At 37.3% G+C, this 22,945-nt stretch overlaps 3 protein-coding genes across 4 annotated transcripts; all 3 read right to left on the minus strand.

Annotated features, from left to right (window-relative positions):
• Positions 1 to 641: 641 nt before the first annotated feature.
• morf4l1 (mortality factor 4 like 1) lies at positions 642 to 5,923 on the minus strand. Its single transcript, XM_044124478.1, has 12 exons — positions 5,157 to 5,923; positions 3,609 to 3,655; positions 3,455 to 3,522; positions 3,282 to 3,368; positions 3,061 to 3,138; positions 2,928 to 2,953; positions 2,746 to 2,837; positions 2,534 to 2,635; positions 2,248 to 2,336; positions 1,959 to 2,131; positions 1,184 to 1,268; positions 642 to 1,106 (listed from the first exon to the last, which is right to left on the minus strand). Exons 1-12 carry the CDS (start codon positions 5,194 to 5,196, stop codon positions 1,022 to 1,024), a joined length of 972 nt encoding a protein of 323 aa, XP_043980413.1. The 5' UTR covers positions 5,197 to 5,923; the 3' UTR covers positions 642 to 1,021.
• Positions 5,924 to 6,928: 1,005 nt separating this feature from the next.
• pias1b (protein inhibitor of activated STAT, 1b) lies at positions 6,929 to 16,430 on the minus strand. Its single transcript, XM_044124477.1, has 14 exons — positions 16,342 to 16,430; positions 14,513 to 14,945; positions 14,252 to 14,336; positions 14,054 to 14,101; positions 13,120 to 13,210; positions 12,882 to 13,016; positions 12,677 to 12,782; positions 11,120 to 11,193; positions 10,752 to 10,912; positions 9,952 to 10,085; positions 9,682 to 9,859; positions 9,212 to 9,348; positions 9,039 to 9,076; positions 6,929 to 8,114 (listed from the first exon to the last, which is right to left on the minus strand). Exons 1-14 carry the CDS (start codon positions 16,363 to 16,365, stop codon positions 7,788 to 7,790), a joined length of 1,971 nt encoding a protein of 656 aa, XP_043980412.1. The 5' UTR covers positions 16,366 to 16,430; the 3' UTR covers positions 6,929 to 7,787.
• A 514-nt stretch (positions 16,431 to 16,944) lies between these two features.
• skor1b (SKI family transcriptional corepressor 1b) lies at positions 16,945 to 22,917 on the minus strand. Of its 2 annotated transcripts, none has more exons than XM_044124348.1 (8): positions 22,782 to 22,917; positions 20,759 to 22,479; positions 20,362 to 20,455; positions 20,155 to 20,259; positions 19,977 to 20,036; positions 19,389 to 19,463; positions 18,017 to 18,091; positions 16,945 to 17,660 (listed from the first exon to the last, which is right to left on the minus strand). In XM_044124348.1, exons 2-8 carry the CDS (start codon positions 22,460 to 22,462, stop codon positions 17,563 to 17,565), a joined length of 2,211 nt encoding a protein of 736 aa, XP_043980283.1. In that variant the 5' UTR covers positions 22,463 to 22,479; positions 22,782 to 22,917; the 3' UTR covers positions 16,945 to 17,562. The 2 variants fall into 2 exon arrangements, with proteins under 2 accessions (XP_043980283.1, XP_043980284.1); XM_044124349.1 differs by having other exon boundaries at positions 17,002 to 17,657.
• Between the last annotated feature and the right edge of the window lie 28 nt (positions 22,918 to 22,945).

Raw genomic sequence — 22,945 nt, forward strand, 5'->3', positions numbered from 1 at the left:
AACCTTTATGTTAATGTTTGCAGATCTACACTGTGGGTAAAGCCATCAGAGCAGGATATGACAGACATGAAAGTTTATTTGTCTCATAACAGACATTCAACCTGTAAAATATGCAAGATAAACTTGTTTGAAATTCTTCCCAAGTGTTTTAATTATCAATATCTTATTCCGTTCATAATTCTCTTCAACAGACACGAATTCATTTTAGCTATTCCAGTCTGCTTAAAAGATAGGACAACAAAAATACATCCTAAAGTGAAACAGGGTGGTAGCAGTATTATGTTGCATGTTTTTCTTGAGTGGATAAGAAACTCAATAAGCTCAATAAGGAGTAAATCATATAAAGATAGTAAAATTAAAACTTTGATCAAAGTATATTCCTGTCAACCTCGTGGCAAAAGTTAAAAATTGTTGTTCACACACTTCCTCTAACCAAACTGACTCAACTTGAGCTAATTTCCTCAAGACAAGGAACAAAATGTCCATCACAGAAACACACAGAAAGCTAATAAACTATAGTTTATATTTTATGTTTGTAGACAGGTGCTACTAACAATAACTACATGTCAGTTTAATTGAATAAGAAATAGCAAAGTGACATCAAACAAGCCAAGTGGGACTATAAAAGACAGCACAGCAGGTAACGAATGAAAGACTTTTATTAGAAAATAACTCCTTCCAGGACGTTTGTAACCGGTATCTGTTTCAAGTCAGGAAATAGAAGAAAAACAACAGTAATGTCCAAATTTGTGAATTAGCCTCAGACAAAAAAAACAAAGTAAACAAAAAAAGTGGTAATGAAAAACATACCAACATGGGGGAAAAAGTTCTCAGCAGCGTTCCTCTTGGAAAAGAAACAAAACAAACAAAAAAAAAACCCAACTTCATTCACACATGATTCTTCTTAGAGTAAAAATAATGTTACAAAATCTGTGCTTCAAAGAAGGTTTTTTTTCAACTGAAAGTTTTCTGATCTTTAACACACAAAGGTTTCAGATCTAACCAAAAAATAAAATAAAATTTAGACCGCCTTTCGATGATACTCTGGAGGAGCAACTTCATAGTCGCTTACATTGAAGAGTGACGCAGAGTTCTTAACGAGATACCTGAAAAAGAAACAAACACTTGTTTATGCTACAGATTCTTCCTTTGAAGGTTTGCTGAATTAGTTACCAGTACTTACTTGAGAAAGTCTTGTAGATAACTGAGAAGCAGCGCAAGACTCTTCTCATCCAGGGGAGTGTATGCCAGCATAGCCCCAATTCTCACTGTCAAAACAACAATTCAGAACCTTTGAATTGGTTTTTGAATAGAGGTACAAAAGTGCCAAAACTAAATTATTAAAATTTGAGTCAAATGGAATATATTTTATAAATATTGAAAAAAAAATGCAGCATTAATTTACTATATATTTTATTAATGGGATTGCCTAAAATATGCATTACATTCACAAAAAAAAGTTTATTTAAATGTAATTGTTTATTTAAATTTCATGGTCTTATGCTGAAAAACATTGTGAATTTATCTGATATCACCATCCACCAATCAGTGGGGATGGTTGCTATGGAGGTCAACCAATCATGTTTGGATCTACCTGATGAGCCACATTAACATTTTAAATTATTACAAATTGCACTGCTGAAAAAACATTATAACAAAACTCAAAAACAGATTAAAGCTGAAATATTATTTCTGCTAGATAAAAAAAAACTAATCTCTCCAAACCGTTCTCGCTATTATTTAAACTAACATAACACATTGTCGATTTAATTCTTCTATTATTTAAACATAATACATTGTCAATTTAATTCTTTTAAAAATCTCTCAACCCAAATGTACGACATGAAACTGAGCCTAACAGCATTTGAGCTGCAGTTGAAGCGTCTGAATTATTTATTTTTGCTATTCACAACCATTCTTCATAAAGGTTTGTCTTTTTTTTTTTCTTGAGTGTTTACCAAAAAGTCTGAGTAGGTGAGGCGCGCCGTAGATCTGAGACATGGCTGTGTCGGGGTGGTTAGCCAGGATGTCTGCGTACTGAGGCCGCTCAAATTTGTAGAGAAGTTGCGTCCCCAGCATGACATTGAAATATTCACGGATACCGGCGACCACCTCATTCACAGCAAACTCCCTGAGAGTTGAAGGAAAACAAGTTGCACCGGTAAAGACATAGGTTTCGCTTGGCATTTCTGGAGCTGGCTATAAAACAAATCCTGGAAATAAAATAAGATGAAGGTGAGTCTTTACTTGCTGTCAGAGTTTCCTCTTGATTTTTTGTAGTTTCCATAGTCTTCGAGGACAGCGTCAACGTTTTTTTTGGCTGGAAGGTGAAAAAGCTGAAGACAAACAAATTGAAACAGAATTGTTGGAAGATTGTCTCTGTGGCTTACTTAGTGGAACTCCTAAGAACCTTTAAAAAAAATAAATAAAAAAAATCACAAACTTTTTAAAGGGTCTTTTTTACTAGACTCTTTACTAAATGCACGAAGATGAGAACTCTATATGGAAATATGACAAAATGTTGATAATTTACCTGTTTTTGACGTGTGATCAGATCCCAGTCATCCACAAGCCATGGTTTAAGCTCCTCTGGGATTTTTACTTTAACTTCAACTCTGTTTATAAAGGTTTCCTCCTAAGCAGAAGGAAAGAAACAAAACAAAACATTGTTTCATCCGTGCACCTTATATGAATGATGTCCTTTAAGGTTCTGAACGTAGTTATTACATGAAATCCTGGACCTACGCTCTCAACAGTTGGGTCAACTCGTGCTCTCTTCTTCCTGGGAGGATGGGTTGGATCTCCTCCTGAACTCGTTCCCTCTCCTGCTCCAGGAGCTGCAAGCACACATTTATTTAACTAACACGTCTAATGCAGGCGAAAATCTACTTTTTGATTTGAAATACTAAAGCAACATATATACTCACTCTTCTGTTTGTTCTTTTTGGTTTTCCTGGGGGAAAAAATAGTACTCAAGTTTCTGTTATAAAGTTTTATAAAAAAATAAAAAAAGATGAGAAGAAAAAAAAACAACAACAACACAATGGCACAATCACTCACACATCATTTTTCTGCGATGCAGCAGGGATCTTCTTATTCGGTGCAGCTCCCCTCATTCTCCCTTCTACATAATGGTCTCTAAATTGAGAAAACAAAAGTTTTGTTAATCAAGAACCTGTGGTTCTGATGAAATGGGAATTTTCCAGACAATTAAAGAGAGAAAACAAAACGGATTAAATCAAACGGAAGAGATTGAACACATGACATTTTAGTGGACTTACTGATTGGCCCTCTGAAGCTCTTTCTGTTTCTGAAGATTACTGTCCACATACTTCAGTACTCTGCTTTCAGGAACCCATTCGTCCCAGCTGAAAGAAAAAATATTATTTGAGTACTTAAGCTACTGTTAAAAATGTGCAAGTTTAGGCATTTATTATCTGAGCTGAACACTCACTTCTTATTCCAACCACTGTAATGAATGAAGTATTTGATCTGTTTGTCCTTGATATTAATCTTAACACACTGCAAAGAGAATTACCAATTACTGTCAACATTAAAAAAAACATCAAGAGGGTGTTTATAAGGATAGTTTAACTAAGGTGGCCTACCTTAGCTTCGTAGAGCAATGGCCCATGAAAACACAGCACTCTTTCACCTGCATTGGAGATAAAACAATGAAGTTCCACTGAAGAAGCTTCACACACACAAATATGGAAAACAACAGGGAAAGGACATGTTTTAGCACCAGACAAACATTTTTATTTTCTTATGACCATACAAATTATCTTTCTAAAATTTCTTTTTCATTTACATAAGATTTTTTTAGTTCCTAAAATAAAACACGCAGCAACAAAAAAAGAAAAGATGACTTAAAATATTTTTATTTAATTTCTGACTCAAGCAAAAGAAACTGAACTGAGTCCAGATCATTGTGTCATTTATTTGTGATCATATGGAGGATCTGGGGCAATTTTCCAAGTTGTGTCCCCATTTAATAGCAACATGTTGCTATTTTGACTCTGCCCGTCCACATTATGCATTAAAAATGTCTTACCCACTGTGTCAAGTATTGCTATGGATTATGCAGAGAAGTAAAAGTACTCTTGGTTAAACTAAAGAAAGATATTTAATGATTAGTTAATTGGTTGTCAAAGTGGTAATACATTTATCCAGGCAGACATTAATTGATTCATTTCGGCATTAAAACAACCAACACAACAAAATAACGAAATGGTCAGCGCCTGTGGAATCATAGAAGGGCCAAGACGCATTTTACTTATTGTGATCAGACGGAAGTTACAAAAATTCAGAAAACTGTGGACAAAACAAAACTTTTCACCAAGTTATTTTTTAAAGTATTTACAAAAAACAGTCAAAAGAAAACAGAAAAAAACAACAACTGACAAACGTAGTTTTGGGTTGCTTGTTTTGTCCGGCTTTTAGTTTTGAAGAAATATACCGGAAGTAAAAAAAAAAGTCTTAGGTCGTAATTTTTCAAATCTTTCAAATAACTTGTATGGTCATTCTGGGCTTCCGTACACTGTACTTCATCAGGAAAAAAATGCATTTATCTTGATTTTAGCTTTAACTTTCAAAACAGTTAGTCGTCATAGATATATATTCTTCCAAGCTGATATGATGAAGATTATGGCAAGCCATCAAAAAAACAAAAAACAATTCGGGTCTTGGCGGGTACTTCTGCTCTGAATTACGGATTTTTCAGCTGTGAGTAAGCGTGGCATTCCTAGCTTAGTTCGCTTTTCCATTAAAAAAACTGTAATACAATCTGTACGCACATATATTCAAAATGGCAACAATAGACAATGGTGAGAAAGACTAAAGTTAGCAAGATCTGAGCTAACGGTTAGCTTGGTAAAATACTATCAGGGGTGGGCGGTGAAGTCTCTCAGTAGCTAACGCTATCTGAATGAAGTTAAAACTATCTCTAAAATTAACACAATGCACTCTATATCAGAAGCTTAATTGAAACTATGGAAACAGGGCTAAAACTACCAAATCTAATTAATAACAACCCGTTGTGTCTTTATTGCAACAATGACGGCTAAGCGCTCCACCTCCAACAACTCCAATATTTAGGCGTTTTAAAGCGGACAGAAACTCACACGAAACAATACGACAAACAAACACTTGCATACCTTCTTGAAATTTAGGTTTCGGGTCCTGTTTCGGCGCCATTCATGGATTAAGCTATCAAAATTTGGGAAAAATCTTCAGGTCCCATTCCAGTCCACCACGGCGCCGCTATCCAATGACGTCATTCTTCTTCTTCTTCTGTGGATGTTTTTTGATGGTTGGCAACTAGCATAAGGTACATAACCGCCACCTACTGGGACGAAAGTGCAAAATGTTAAACGAAAAGAATGAAAAAATGAGGACTTCACAATGAAACTGCTTAAAGTAAAGTCAAGTTTTTCTTTATTAATCCTGACTTTCTATTCTTATATCTTTAACCCACCAATGCAACATCTTAATTTGATGCTTGCCCATTTATAAACTATCAATCAAACCTGTGTGTCGTACTATAAAGTCGAGCAATACCATCTCTTTACTATTTTTTGAAACCTGTTCATCTTTTACAGATAAACACAAGTTTAAACACAAATATCCAGATGTCATTCTTTGACAAAATCTGTGAATGTATAAACGGGAAAGTTCCTCTATTAATTGAGAAGAATAAGTGCTTTCCTAATATATTGTAGCAATAAAACATAAATTTATCTTAGGTTTAAACATTTTGACCAGAGGTGTCAATGAATGTCTCTCACATTATAAAAGCACAAAGTGGTGGATATTAAATTTCACTTAAAAATGACTTCAGGTATTAATATCCTTTACCCCTATCCAAAGTTAGAAACTTTTTTTATCCAGCAGCTGCAGCCAAACTAGTGATTATAATTAATGTTAGACAACCAACTGCTTTACCTGTGTAAACTATTTAAAAATGATGTGAAATGTTCTTTAATGCCTCATGAGGAATCTTAAGAGAACTACTAAGCCTGCAAAGACCTTTTGTTTGTTTTCTACAGGGTTAAATCCTTACCAATATCAATCAGCACAATAGATCTCATCTCTTTTCAAAATGATCAAAGCGTCTATTGAGTTATTGACATCATCTTATAGCAAAACAGACAGAAACTAAAAATGGTACAATGCATGTCAAGCAACAGTGATATTTTTAAATAGCAATAATTATATAATTACAAAAGAAATATCACATACAATGACAGCAATGCATATTCACGAATCAAACCAATGCAGAAAGTATATATGATAATAAATAAACCTAATCATAAAGACAAGTCAAGGAGAAAAGCAACGAAAAGGGAGGCATTCATAATAACTTTAAAGTTGTTTTACCTCTGGGCCAAAATGTATGTTGTGATTCACTCAAAGCCTAAACTATCACAGTAATCTTGAAGGCTGTTGCAAATATATTAAACACCAAAAAAAAAAAAAAAAAGAAGAAGACTAAAAGACTATGTATCCTGTGGCCTCACTACAGAATCGCATAGCACTCAAGTAGGTGAGCTTGCAGGTAGCCAGCAGACAGAGAAAGCTGAAGACGACAAACTGGGAACTGTAATGCTTAACTGCTCCACACAGATTCGATGCACGAAAACAAAAGGAAACAAGTGCTATAATAAAACATCAACATAATGAAATGTAATTAACTCAAAATTAAAAATAAACACAGCTATAGGCCTTTCAAACTGACCAGAAACTAGCCATGTCTTGTATGTGGAGCAGAAATTTGTCAGCTGGTCACTTCTGTCTAGTTTGTATTAAGTTTTGAGTAACACAAAATTAACAGCTATACATTAAAGAAAAATGCTAACTTTTGCAAGATATATATATATATATATATATATATATATATATATATATATATATATATATATATATATATATATATATATATATATATCAAGGTCCAATAGTGAGTGCTAGCTGGACCAGTGCCCTTCATTCACACACTGAAACAGTCTGATCAATCTGACTTTCTCCCAATTAAGGTGTAGATTATGTAGAGTTTGAGCAATAATACATGATTCACTGTTCTTTGATTCGACTACGATGAGCAAGAAGAGAAAGAGCGCAGTAATGAAACACAAGGATCGTGCACTCTCTCCTGCATTTCTAGTGGCAACAGTTCCAAGAGGCATAGGAATGCTTCTTTCAAAAATAGCACACACCTAATATAACTTACATCATAAATAATTATTTAAAAATAACAACCACAGCATGAATGTGTTAAGAGAAAATAAATGTACAATGATGGCAAAAATAAAACAAATGGCCAATCTTTCTGCTGTCAAAACATTATGACAAAGATGACACCATTTAGAACATAAAGTGCTACACATTCTCCCGTGTTGCTGAGGCTCACCTTTCATCAACAACAAGCCTGTTTTCTTTATATTCTAAATATGTCCCGTTTGGTGTTGACTGCCTGGGGACTGTGCATGTATGCTGAAATAATGCCGTTGACATAAAATATTGAAACAAACTGTAAAAACCAGGTACAAAAGCTACAATATAATCAAAGACCACATGAAGAGGTGTGGAAAAAGTCTTCAGTATTCACACAAAAATATCAACGGAAGTAACGCACTGGACAAGAAGCGTCCCAAGTTTATATATACATATGATAAGTAAAATTGAAAATAGATTTTTCCTCTCTGTACATAGCACTGTATTCTTTCATCTTCCACTTTCAATATTTACAAAGAACTCCTGTTCGAGGTCTGATTCAGTTCGCCGTGGATCTAGTCAAGAGAGATAACGTCAGATAAGGAGCCGTAAATGGCCGCCGCCGCCGCTGCCTCCATAGAGGACCGTGACAATCCAGAAAGGCCGTGGCTGTCTCTTTCTTTTTCGCGTTCCCGTAGACTGCTGGAAGACACCAAACTGCTGGTGCTGCCGCTGTTGCTGCCTCCATTGGCGGTCGCCAGGGTGCTGCCCCCAGGGGTGGCCGACTGCTCCCGTAGCATCTGGGAGGAGCTGTAGGGCAGGAAGCGGTTGAGGAGCAGGTCGTGGTCCTCTGGCGCAGACGCTGATGCGGCCGCTGCAGCAGCCATCACCATGTTGTAATGCTTCCAGGACACAAAGAAGGCATTTTTAGCCACCAGCAGTAGAGTGGCGCACAGTGCAATCCATACGACATGAAATAAAGTTTAACTCAATGTTTTAGTGGGGTTGGCTCAATTTGCTGCTTTGCCGAATCATATAGCCATTTCAGTTCTTGCGTCTATTTCATGCCTACAAACTGTTTCATACTCATGTACTTGTAGTGCTGTGAAAATACTTTGAAATATCTTTCACTTCTTTATTAAAGAGAGATATTTCAAGTCGAACAAGTTCTAAAATAAAACAAAGTAATACCATCACTTTCACTTATGTATGGGGAAGAAAAGGTTTTCCAAACAAATCTGGACCTGTATGAAAAAATAAAAACACGCCCCTGGATTTGAATCTGATTTAGATGTAAATATTCTAGGATGACTTCAAACTTCCTCTGAAAACCTTTTGTAGCTAAATTACAAAAAATCTGCAGAGAAGAGTGAGTATAAAATCTCCCCACAATAATTTTCCAGTTGATGACAGCTGTCATCACCAAGTGAGGCTCAACCATTTATTATATTTACGAGGCAATTAGTTTTTCAGAGCGGTATTAAATGTCAGTTAATTTTTTCCGTTATTACATATTTGATTGAACTGACCCAGAGTAGTCCATGAAAAGATTTTTTTTTTATTTATCAATACCACAAGCAGCTCTAAAAGTCCCTCTGATGGGTACGAAACAACAAAACCTATAAAAGTTGCCAACGCTATAAAATGACAAAGAGTTACATTTTTACTTCGCAAAATGATTTTTACAGAAACATGTATAATGTATAAGGTATCATCATGGAATCATTTAAATCATATATTATACAGAATAAAATAAATGTCTTTGCTTTTAATTGTCAACATCACTCAATCCAGTGATGTAAGAGGAAAATTTATAAATAACGTACCTGATTGTCACTTTGGAGGAAGGAGAAAAAGTTCAGATCTGTAAAAAGAATAAAACATAAAACTTTATTCACCTTTTTAATAATACTCTGACTCAAGAAGCGGTAAAATTACTTGAAAAAGCCCTTTTTAGTTGATTTGATTAAGTGAAATGAAGGGAAAGCATCAGGTTTACCAGGCAGATCACTTGTGTGATAATAGTGGCGGTAGTCCTGAATAAGAGGAGGCGGAGGAGGAATGTAGCTGCTCTCCACAGGGGGCATACTGGGAGTTCTGGCCACAGGTGAAGCTTGGCTGTGCAGGTTCAACACTCTGATCACAGATAATGCAGCACAAAATCAGAGATATTTCATGTGCATTTCACTAAATTAAAAGAATCGTCTAGTATTTCAATTCAGTATTTTCAATTCAAAGAGTTTCCCTTTTTGAGTTTCCACCGCTAGTGGAAACTCAATTTATGGCTTAAACTGTAAACCATAATTCTCAAGATTAACCAAAATGTCTACTTGAAATATATCACTTTATTTGCCAGTAAATGAGTTTCACTCCTTGAATTAAATTACTAAAATAAATAAATGTTTTGATTATCTTCTCATTTTCGAGATGTTTCTAAATGAAAACTAACAAAGTGATTTTGAAGCTTACCCTTTGTTTGGAGGCGGAGAGACTGGAGAAAGCGAGGGACAGACCCGTTTCGGAGGGGGCTCGTCATCCTGCTCGTCTTCTGAGGAGGTATCCAGTGTCAAATCAATCACATCCACTTTCTTGTTGTTGTCATTAGACGACCCTCGTTTATGTTCATGCGAGTCTGTTCTAGACAAATCTACCCACAGAAAAGCAAAAAGAAAGAAACCTCACTCTGTGTTCGTGGATCGATACTGGATTGTGAGGCTGCGGAAAGCATGAGCTACGCACCGCTGTCCACGCCGTTGTAGGAAGCCGACACCTCCTGAACTTCTTTCTTTGACTTCATGGGGGCCCAGCTTCCATCTTCCTTGAACTGGATTTCGTCACAGTCAGAGCAGCTGTTCAGGATTTCCATGAACAACCTGTGAAAACAAGCAGCCTGTAAACAGTTTTGACACAAACTTCACCTAAAATGTTTACTTTCATCACAATTTAGATCAACTTCCATCAAGACACAATATATATTTATTAGTAGCGCTGAACAATATGTTGAAATGTAATAGCCGGTGCAATATCCATATATACAACAGTGCAATCTCTGTTGCAATATTTAAGAGGCCGTTATAACTGGAGCCCAATACATTAATGGTCTGTGAGGTAAATAATTTATTTGGTTGATTTGATGGATTGCATCTTCATGACCACGATGGCCGCAATTTAGTGAGGGAAAAGAAAGAGAGAAATTGGGATTATTTGGATTAATCTCATCTGAAATAATCCCTGGAATATTCAACAATAATATTGCAATAAACATGTTTTTTAAAAATGATACAACAGGCTACACATTACACAAACTTTAAATGATGGAAAAGGGTTTCTTACATTCTGAAGATAATGAAAATATTCTGCTGGGTTATCCCGCAGTTAGCTGCACAATTATCCTTTTCAGACATAATCTACTCAGATGTAGAGTTAAAAAAATAATTTTAAGTTTTAAGAACAAAATTGAGGGGAAAGGGTGTTCTAGTCGTAGCAGATATTTTAAACCACATTTTAGAAGATTTGACATGAATTACGATGACACTCACCCATCTATGATAAGATGCTCATATGGTGCCTTCTTGTCACAAACCGGACACACCCACGTCGGCTTCTTCTCGTTCATTTGGATATAAAGTGTAGCATCAAAGCACTGTAGGTGTGAGCATGTCATTGATCGGCAAGGGATGGTCAGCCTCATCTTTCCCAGCTGTACAAAGAGACACAAGTGAGCAGCAGTTAATAAAGTATGACCGACTCCTAATAATAAACCCCAAAAAGCATGGTGTGGTTCTTTAATATCCCCCCCTCTGTTTTATACTATTTTACACAGCACAAATAATTTCCTTTTTAAATTAAAACCCTATTGTGATCACAAAGACTTAAAATAAGCAGGATAATACTGAAGAGTATTTACAGGACAAAGCAGAGAAACTCGCAGACTGGTGGTCGCTATCTCACTCTCTGGATCCGCTGTCAGTTTCTCCTTGACTGTCAGATGGAAAGAGAGAAACAAGAAGGTTAAACATGTACTTAGCCATGTATATTTACCACAATCGTATTTATGCAACCTTCAGTGAACAATAAAGTTAGATTAACATTTAGATGGATTAAAGCAACAAAAAGAAGCACTAAACAATCGAAGTCATATAGTAGTATAGATACGGTAAACATATGTTGTATATGCCACTTTAAAGGAACTTTAGATCATCAAAGCCACTGTGAAGAAAGGTTCAGAGACGGAGGATGGTTCATTTTAACATTTACAAACAGACCTATGTGATGTAAACAATATAAAATATGGCTTAAATTCATTCCTCTTTAATGTGTTCTTAAAATTCAAGTGACTTTGATGTGTTTGTCTTTGAAGGTTTACAGTGGGGGTCTTTAAATCCAGGCCTCATCCTGCCAAATTTAGACATGTTTCTGGTCCACCACAGGACGAGTCAAGCAGCTGAGTTACCTCCTCAGTCTGCAGTCAACTTCTCCAGTCTTGCTACTGACCTCATTATTTGACTCAGGTGTGTTGAAGCAGAGAAAGAGCAAAGGCTACATTCACGCGGCAGGCAAATCTGACCCAAATCTGATATTTTTGACCACAAGCAACCTATAAGTGACTTTTTCATGGAAATCTGAGCGGCCCAATTCTAATCTTTTTGCACACACACAAAAAAATATTTGTACCACTTCCATATGTGGTACTAAATCAGACATGTATTCAATTGTTGTCAAAATGTCTGCAGCCAGAACGGTCACGTCACATTTTATCTAAATTTTACATCAATAACTTAAGAAATAGTTAAGACATAGTTTAATGACTATGTTTTAACTACGTCATGGTTTTTTGTCCAGTTTTATGTTTCGTCTGGTCATAAAACTGCAGCAGATGAAACAAGACACAGTAAAACTGGACGTAAACAATGACTGAAAATTATAATTATGAATTTATGGAATAAGTCTTTATCAGTGGAGCACATCACAATCACACCACTACTACAGCACAGCCCTTCTTAATTAAAACTGAAAAAGCTTTCCTCAAACCTTTTGTGTTATTATTTTAAAAAATGCCATTTCTTCTATAGAATCCATTATGACACCATCACACATAATCTGCCTTAACTTGGCTGAAATTGCACACAAGTGTGCATGATAGAACATTAAAATCACATTCTTTTCAAAGGATAAATAAACAAGGTTTGACATCAATATGTGACATTTTCTCAATGCAAAACTGAATACCTAATATGGTTTTGCAAAGACTTAAAAGCTTGTGATGAGCCTCAGAGTGCTCTTGTACGCTGCAGCAGCAACATTCATAATCCACAATAAGCCTTTCAAGACAAGACCAGAATTTGAAACAAAAGAAAACCTCAAAATTTGATACTTTGATAAATTTGCCACTCATATATGACTTTAAAGTACGTTGTTTCTATTACCCAACATGTTTTTACTATTAAGCAAAGTGTGTACTTACTCAAGGCTCTTGAGTGGTCAGGATTCCTAATCCCTTTGGCCCGTAGTCTTTGTAACAACACTGCAGATGACTGCTGTCTTACCAAATACACCGCCATAGAAAAACACTGACCACAAAAAAAAAAAAAAAAGACAAATGTCATGCAGACGGCTCACATACTGTTCCATTATTATTATTTCTCAACATTCTGACACAGTAATCTCACCCTTCCAATTTCTGATGTCCAAGACACCACAATAGTGTTGGGTACAGTGGTAGATAGCCGTACAAGAGATGTTATGTTTATAGGACGACTGGGCCTTTTTGGTTCCACCCCATTTTTTGTGGGAGGGAGATATCCCTGCAAACAGAAAAAAACAACACAAAACGTTTATTTCACAGTAGCAAATTAAAAAGAAAACACACAAAACACTAAACCATAGCAAAATAAGGCTTAGACTTACTGGGAGATTACATGGTTTGCCATTAACCTTCACACACAAATTGGGGGGGAAATGGTCCTCTTGCGGACAGCTCGTCTCTGATAAGCAAAATCTGCAAATGATAAAAATCATTGATTAAGGTTTAAACAAATGCCTTAAGCAAGTGGATTCTAATAGGCTAACATTTCCACTATTAAGTAGGTTTACTTCAATAATATAGGATTTATTTTGTGACACAGGTGGAGCACTTCCTGAAAATGTATTTTATTGCTGTTTATAGTAATATGAGAGTATTTTTACCGAGTTGAAATGTGTGACTTAATGAGAGACTAATGTAAAATGAGATATTTTGTTAAACCATAAGTTTTCAGACTGTCAGGCACAAAAAGGCTAAGGGACTTCTCAAAAACCTTTTCATCAGTGTTTTTCTTCTTTCCTCCCTTCCATATAAAGATCAGATTTATGGAATGGATGCCTCCATCAGCAGATTTTTTTCCTCAAGAGTTACTGTGCTGTCTGTTGTTCTGATTGACGCTCTCCTGGCTCAATGGTTAAGTGGACAGTCATTATTTGGTAGGTTTGGAGTTATCGCACACTTCATTTTCAGGCAGAGAACTAAACATTCCTCCATCTTCAACACTTATGATATTGTTTTACAACTCAACTCCACTTTGAACTCTTCTGCAACTATTTCCTGACCCATCTGGTACACTCCTTAGTATTCAGGGTGCTGTTTGTTTATCTACTAAACAAATGGATTCTAATTTTTTGGTTTTTAAAATGGCAAAATGTAAAAAAGTTCCAGAAGTATGAACAGTTTTAAATGGCACTTGAAATGACAACCAGGATTTCAGTGATGCTGTTATTGTTTTTGTATGTTTTAGAGCCAGAGCTGAAAGCAGAACTATATCAAACACTAGACTGATACTCAAAATAAAGTGTGTGTTGGAAATACCTTAGTTGAACTTGAACAGCAAAGTCACATTTGGTCCCAGATATGTCCCTGAAAATTTAGAATCAACAGTTTAGTACACAGTACAACAACTAAAACAAATTCAAAGTTAGGAATTTTACACATTAAAATAGCAGCGGCACTATTCACTGGTTGTGCCTTTTGGCTATTTTTTTTCCTGCAGGCACTTTTCTCACTTACATTGAGCTGCTAATTTGTTGAACTTGCTGTGGTGTTAATGCAAAGGCATAACATGCTTCCTGGAAGCGCTGACTGTTGTCTGAAACTTTGAAAAAGAAGCCAGAAACACAAAGTCAGACAAGAAGCTACAGAAAGTTTTTTATGCACGTCTCTCACGACTCATTGTTTAGCTATACCTGTGATCTCAAAACTTCACTGGTATGCTCAGGCAGGAGGAATGTTATAACTATAAACACAGCTGAGCAGCAGTTGTGGACTCACCCAGGCTTGTTGGCTTAATGAGCTCATCTAGAACATCGTAGAATGGCAATCTCTGGAGCTTGACGTCAGGGTGTACAGGGTGCAGGGCAGAGGAGAGGTGTGGCAGACTCAGCTCATGTTTAGGTCCGAGAAGAGAAACAGGCAGCAGTGGTGAAGGAGAGCTGTGGCCATCGAATCCTAGCTGAGCAAGGCCAGTGGGCAAGCTGGTCGCAGAATGAACAACAGGAAGAGCTAGGTCCACTGGCGAAACCATTTTGGTTGGGAACCGCCGTCTGTAGAGTTCTTTGATCTTCATCTGCACAGCAGGACTGCAGCCAGCCTTGAGTAGGTGGAGAGCTTTGGTCAAAAGTTCATGTTTGCGCCCATGCTTATTCCGTCCTGCATAGCCCAACAACACTTGGAGCTCAGAAACTCGAAGGCTCATTACCATTTGCTGGTGGAAAAATGAAGAGTGGGGAAAAGGATCTATAAAAACTGGGAAAACGCAGTTTTCTAATCCACGATGTAACTACTACCTCTATCAAATATCCTGTAGCACTTTTTTTTCTTTAATATGAAATATTTATAAAACAGAGACGCTTCCATCAGCCTTCTCCTGCCCAATTTAATATAGAGGTAGTAATTTGAAAGAAATGATCAGATTATCCATACTTTAGCTTCAAAGCATATGCATTTAAGCTTTAACTAATTGTTATTTAACCCCTTCAAAAGACCGACATAGTATACGTTATTGGTTAATGCATTGAGACCAAAGATCAATAGTTTTGATGCATGTAATGAATAAGGTTAAAAAAACATAGCCTTTTAAATATTTGTGCTGCCAATGACCAGTCGCAGACGATCAGGTCAATTTAGCATATTCTAATCTCTGGATATGTGATCTTATTGATATTTGAATTTAGACAATTCTGGATTACTTTATCTGTTTCACGAGGAAACGAACCTAGATGTAAACACTATCATAACATCTTAGACTCAGCCTAAAAAAATGTTTTGTACTTTATACAAAGAATAGCAGCCGTTTTATTATCAATGCATAAGCTTCCTTTTTCTTCTCCAAAAATAAATGTCGCTTAACAGCTACAATTATGTCAAAGTAAAGGTCTATTATAAAGCAGAAGCAGCATTTCTGCACATACAAGTCTGGTTTTATTAAAGAAAGTACTTATCATACGGAGGGTACAATAACAATGTATGAAAAAAGGATGGAGAGGAAGATAACAGGTTTAGTTAGCATACACTAGCTGCCACTGGCTATACGATGCTGTCATTTGCCCAAAAAGAAACCAAATTCTTAATTTGTTTACCTTCGCGATGAATTTTTAAATGGATATACTTCCCAAGCATTATAATATAACCAGATTTGCTATCAGAGACTACCATTCCTACAAAAAGGAAGCAAAATTTCAAGTTAACATGCGCTTCTCTTCCAGGGAATAGACACGGCCCATTTTTCAACAGATAACCGTTCGAACAGTAGTGTAAAAATAATAAAATGTAGCCGAAACTGCTGCTTTGTTCAATTTAAAACCCTGCCAATCGTTACGGTTACATCCTTAATGAAAGCGTTATATTAGATTTTGATCAGGAGAACCGCAGGGGAAATCTAACGGGAACGTCGGCAACAATAACAAAGCTAATGCTAACGAGCTTAGCCGCAAGCTAACGGTATTCTGCTTCATTCTGCTCAGCTGTTTATTCATCATATACTTTCATAACAACCCAAATCAGCTCTTTGCTGTCGAATACCAAGAGTGATGTTGCGATAAAATGCAAGTTTCAGTGACTGAAACATCTACTCGGCAAGCTAATATACAGAGGAGGTTTACCTTCAGTTCCGCACTCTCCGCCATCTCGTTACATTAGGTGCGCATGCGCAACACGGTCTCCCTCAAGGGACTGAATGTTGTTCTGCGAATCCCAGAAGGGGGCACTGTTGCAACGCTAGTAATCACTCGCATGTTTTTAAAACCGTGAACGAAAGTACAATCGAATAGAACGGACACAGTGTTAGTGGTTAAATAGTTTTAAACTAAAAATGATTTTGTCTGAATCTTCATACACTGATAATGAATGACTGATTGTTTTTGATAAACTGAACAATAGACATCTCATTAGTAATGAGACGTGATAATCCTAAGTCAAAATATTACGATTTTAGGTTACCAACAGACGAAAACGTAGAACGCTGGGTGACTTTTTTAGTAAAAAAAAAAAAAAAAAAAAAAATCAATATATTCGCTCATTTTATGTTAAATTACAGTACCACAATATACAAGTGAAAACTTACTTCGACCAATCAGCAACATATTGATTACTTTGAGTCTAATAAAGCAGAACTTGCGCAGGATATTATTACTGGGTTGATTTTATAAATTAAAATACAAAGAACGGAAAGTAATTACCACACCGACGCCAAAATGTGTCATATTTCTTCAATAAAATGATTTATTCTTCAACAATGAAAACAAATGTTACAGGGACAAATAAACTACTCTTATTATAATATATGGACGCAGATGCACAGATTTCCTCCTCTAAATTATGTGTTTTTTTCCATTCATTAAAAACAAATACAACTACCAAACAGTGGATTTTGCTGTAATTTTCCGTGACTCATTTAAAGTGCATTAAAACCAATGTGAGTGACTGACCTAAAAAAAGACAAAAAGTTATAACCGACTTATTTATAATAGAGGAAAAAAAGAGCAAAAATGTTTCTGAACAAAAATAAAAAGATAATTAATTTCAAGATAGGACATTCACTGTCATTGCACTTTGCCACAAAAATGAAATGAGTTGATGGCAAAATTTTAATAAAAACAAATTACAACGTATGTAGGAAGGTTAAATAAATACTGAGGGTGGTAATACACTTTTTTAATCTTACAAATAATTACAGGTTGGTCAGTTTTCAGTTCAGTTCCTCCAACTTTCCGCTGATGTTTATATTCCACTTTTTCCCCCAAACTCTGGTGTTTAACACGAGCGGTAGATGAATCATTTTCACCCATCATCTGCCTTACAAACAAATACTGTATGTCCAATACTCAAGGCGGCAGCAGAGGAGATTTGAATGTGCAGGATCCCGTGCAGTGGCGAGGAGTTAACATCTTACAGGAAAAATGGTGTAAAGCGTCGTGAGCTTCTAGAAGGAGAAAAACAATCAATAGTGCACAAGCAAGCGGCTCCTGAACATCATAGATACGCAATATCTGTTATTTACAATAAAAGATGATTGAGAGACATTATAAAAGACCATATGATGAAGCAATTCACGTTTTTTGTTGGCGGACTGATAATTGCTTTGAGGGTAATATCTTTCAGATATGCCACGAGACAGGGCGCAATAGATCTTATTTGTAAATCAATTTTTAGTAAAAATGTACAAGATCTTGAAAACGGACAGAATGAGGCAAATTGCGTTGAATTTAAGTAAATTACGCACATATCTTTGAACACATCTGCTGTGAGTTTTTTTCTCATTTACTTTATTTTTCTCACCTCTGACGATGTGAAGCTGCTGCACCATCTCCTCCCTGTAGGAAAGCTCCCTTTTCATTTGATCTTGAAAATTATCTATGAAGTAAAGGTCAACATTAAATTTGGTGTTCCGCTCGTATGTAAGAAAGAAAGAAGGAAAGAAAGGAAAAAAGAAAAAGAGCTAAAAAAGCAAAACATAACTTCAGTCAATCAAAAATAAATCACAATTAAAAGACACAAATAAGCATTTAGCTACGTTTGTTTCACACTTTATTAACGTATTTGTTATGATTTTACTTTTACAAAACAGGAAGCTTGCATAAACCGGACTGCAACTATGCATAGTCAGACTGTTAAACAGCAGACAGAGGGCGCTGTTCCCAAGCAAGAACTACAAAAATTCTTTTGAACTGTTACCAACGTCAAATTCGCGTTAAAACAATTTTCCGTGTTTTGATAATGAACATTGGTCAGAAATGTCACATGTCTATATGTAATTATAGATTTATATTATAAATGGAAGACGAATGTATTATTATTTAGAAAGAAGATTATGTTACAACGTAGGCTATTCGAAGAAATTTGGGGAGACAAACAACAAATTTTGTGTTATGTTGCGATCTTGTTAATCTTGCAATGTTGCTGTTGTTGTTTGCATAAAATGTATCCTTTTGTCAGAGTGATTGAATATCTCTAACTTTAGTTTGAAACAATGCATAATATCAGGTATGAGGAAAAGCCATATTTGCATGTTATTAAAGCAGAGTTCAACAAAATAAAATAAGTCAAAAAATAACTGCTCAAGTCAGATTAGATTTTAAGAGCAGTTTAAGCCTTTACCGAAACGATTTAATGGTAGCCTACTAAAAGATTTGCACATTACAAAACAATTTTAAAGATCAGAATTACCTCTTTAATCTATGTGTTTCACAGAGGCTGAATGCGTTCATGTTATTTTTACTGGAAAAGTAATGGAAGTTCAACGACTGTTTCTTCTACAAGAATATAGTACAAAACCACTTATAAATGTATTTGATTTGGTCATTTTTTCCCACAGAAAAAAATACAATATTGCAGAATTAGTAAATATTTTAGAGGAAAACACAGTACTATTATTTTTGTCATTAAAAACTTTTTTGTTTCATTAATTTCACCTAGAATTTCTTATGTGTGGATAGATTTGTAATAGTTTGAGAACCAGTCAATGGGAATATATACATCTTTCTGATGTAGTAATTCCAATAACACATTTTAACAGTTTTAAAACCCAATTCATGTCAGTGCCTAAAAAGAAAAAAAAACGTATTGTTTTATTATAAACCCTAAAATAAATCTTTTACACTTGTTGGAAGACAGAAATCCAAATCATCGCTGCGTTAAAGAGTCTTCTTACCTTTCAAGTTCTGAAATTCGCGTTCTAGCTTTTTCCTCAGCTCGACTTGTTCCAACAACTGCTTCTGCAGCTCCTCTAAAAAAGCAGGCAAAAGAGGAAGCGTTAGTGGAGGAGCAGAGAAACAGGCGCTGGGAGCCTTTTGCATTACAACTAGGACAACTTTCTATTTTTAATCACAACGATGATGAGAATATCATAATCATCATCATCATCATCATCATCATCATCATCATCATCATTATCATCATCATCATCATCATCATCACTTAGGATGAAAATTCAGAGCACAGCTTCCTGAGTCTGTTAGTCTAAAAATAAAGGCACAAAAAGAAAGTACTACATCCCTCCTATTTTTCGGACATATGAGGATATCAGAAACTGTTGAAGCTGAACATGAAGACTCGTTCGAGATACCTGTTTTTGTTTTTAGTTTTTTTTTTTTTTAAACTATAGTTTGGTTTTAAGTTGATTCAATTTATCTGTATCATGACAAAATATTGAAAATGTAATTGTTATTACTCAAAGCACACTGCTGCTACTGCGACTACTATTAAGAATAATAATTATTAAAAGAAACAGTCATCTTACCCTTTGCTAAACTTTGGAACTCTCTGCGTAATGGCGCAACTCTGGCTGCCGCGTCCTCACCTACATTCACACAAATTAGGTTTCAACATTTTGATTATTCTGAAAACAAAGCGTCCATACATACACTCAAACAGAGCTTCTAGCACAGCGAAAAACTTTTTTTTTTTCACGAGCTCACCCTCATCCGGCTCTCGCTGGCTCTCCTCGCTGCTTTGTCCATTAAAAGATTTTGTTTCAATCTCCTCCACTGTGGAAGACGGCTCTTCCTTACTCGCGCTCTCGTCTTGAAAAAAAAGATGCAATAAAATTAAATTAATATAAGTACATAATAACAATCTATTCGCTGTTTTGTCGCATTTTTTTTAAATTGAAAAAAAAAATCTACCGTTTGTAGTCAGTACTGCCGTCAGGTAATTGGTGGGTCTGAATTGATACGGGCTGCTCCTTTGTTGCAGCTCAGCTCTGTCCGGTGTGTAAACCTGAAGCAAAGGCAATCAAGCTCAGAATAATATTCGAAATTCAGTAAAATGAAATCTAAAAATAATATGTGATTGTACTGCACTCAGATAAACGTTTTTTTAAATTTATTTCAAAAATAATTTGATTATTTTTGATTGTTGTTTTTTTCTCTCTTTTTTGGAATTATTATCAAATTTCCTTCACGTGGAAAAAAGTAATTAGAAAAAGTAGGGACATACTTCAGACAAATAATAATTTAAAAAAATTAGCAAAAAAAAAAATAAAAATCTAATTTAGTGGTATTTTATTTAAAAACGACTCACTTCTGTGAAAGGTGCTGCTATGTGGTGCTCTGTCAACTGTTTGCTCTGCAGCTCTCTGTCAGAGGACTGGGCCACCTGCAAGCTCATTTTCTGCGCTTCATTCTCGCTTCCCTCTGCGCCCTTTGAGGACTCTGAGTCTTTCGGTGAAGCGCTGTGCGCCAAACCAAGAGGAGTCCCAGGCCCGAGATCCTCCTGCTCCTCTGGCGATCTGTTTGTCTCCACGTCTACGTCCGGCTCGCCCTCGCTGTCCACGCACGGGGACACAGACCGGTAGCTGGAGCTCTCGCTTAAAAAATCAGGTGATAAGTAGCCGGTGCGGCAGCCGTTGTACGCGCCCCTGTTGCCGTACAGCTTGGCGATGCAGTCGGCGTCTTTAATGACTGGCCTGAAGGCGGACACGTAGCTGAGCTTCCGAGCCGGGAGGCTAATTCCCTCCGTGGGCCTCCCCTCGTCCCCGGATTTGTCGTCTTCGTTACGTATGGACTGGGTGCTGGAGCAGCGGTCGGTGTCCACCATGCTGTCTTTGGACGTGTTGGTGCTGCGGTCGCTGCTTTCGGAAATGTCCACCTCTGTCTGCCTAGGGCACAGCAGCTCAGCAGGGGGCTTGTGTGAAGTCTGTGCGTATGGAGGCATGGGCAGCGGGCCCGCAGCGGGCCAGAACATGGGGAAGGAGGGGTAGGCGCTGTCCTTGGTGCCAGGCCACAGGACGCCCGGCAGCCCCGCTTTGCTCTGCTCGCCCATTATCCCGTCATCCTTCTTCTGGCACAGACCGAAAGCTGGGAAGCCATAGGGATGAGGGAAGAGCGGCGGAGGGATTTTCTGTAGCATCCCGAAGCCTTTACTGGGCACCGGAATGACCGGATAGCTGCGGGTGCTGGTCATAGCACCCCGAGTGTCTTCACAGCTGAGAATTTTTGCGGGGATCTCCGGCGAGTCTTGGGATCGATTTGGCCCCTGCAGTTTTAGAGGAGAGTTGGACCCTGATCCACTCCCCGGCAGCGTCCTCTTGCGACTTCCCCCGTTGAACATGGCCTTCACGTCTTCCCACGCGTGCATGACATCCATGGGACTGCTCTTATCTGTCAGCTTGAGGTGTCGCCTCCAGGAGTTGAAATTAGCCGCATCCGGTTGTGTGTACTTTGACTCCGGCGTGCGATGGGAGTGAAATATAAATTTATTCGGGGAGAAATACATGTTGCAGTAGGAGCACTTGATGCACTTGGCTCTGGAGCTGTTGTATCTGGCCGGGATGAAGTTTCCTCGGCTTCCCCAGGCGCACTCGTGAGACACATCGAAGGCGAAATTTTCGGGAAGTTTTGGAGGCGAGTGCGCTCCCAGAAACGACTTACAGAGTCTCTCAGCCTCGCGTTTGGTGATCATCCCGCAGCGCCTGGAGGAGATTGGCATCGCCCCGGCTCTCCGCAGGATCTCGAGCTGCACCGGGGTGCACTGGACGCACGTGATGCCCAAGGCCACGCGTCGGTTATGGATCTCGTTGTAGCTGTAAGTCTTCAACAGGGTGTTTGATATCTGCGCAAGGCAAAGTCTCTCCTGACCATCTATCACCAAAGACACGATGGGTATTCCGTACAGAACCGTCTCGCCGACCTGGTTGGGTTTCAAGTTGGTACTGGGATAGGAAAGTTCTTGTTTGGAGTTTGGCGAAGAGCTAGTGGTGTCTCGTCCCGTAGGTATGGAGTCCATCCTTGGAGACCTGGAGGCTGCAAATATGACATATAATTTGGACACGAGTTGCTGTACTCTTTACAAGAGTTTTAATTAAGATATTTTGCTTTTAAAAATTTTGTGATTTCTTTTTACGCAAATGGCTAGTATGTATTTTATCACAAGTCTTTCTACAACGCAGTTTTTTTAACCATGACTTTTTAATTCTTGCAATCATGATTGAGCATTTCAATCCTGCAAAGTACAAAGATGACAGCACATGCGGTCATCTTCCAAAGTAGCCTCCATCTGACACCCAGACCGCATCTGTGCTCAAGAAATCTGTCTCCTTACTCACCTTTGACGGTCCTGTTCAGATCACCTCCGAAATCGAATGACTGATTGAATGAATGCCGGCTAAATATTAAGAAGTCTATGCTGGAGGTTGCAAATATGTTTGCTTTAGGAGCGGGACGCCTCCCTCCTGCTCTGTGTCCTCCCGTCTCTCTGCTGCGCGGTCTG

The sequence above is a fragment of the Gambusia affinis genome, linkage group LG08 (genome assembly GCF_019740435.1).
Source record: "Gambusia affinis linkage group LG08, SWU_Gaff_1.0, whole genome shotgun sequence".
In the NCBI taxonomy this organism is placed as follows: domain Eukaryota; kingdom Metazoa; phylum Chordata; class Actinopteri; order Cyprinodontiformes; family Poeciliidae; genus Gambusia; species Gambusia affinis.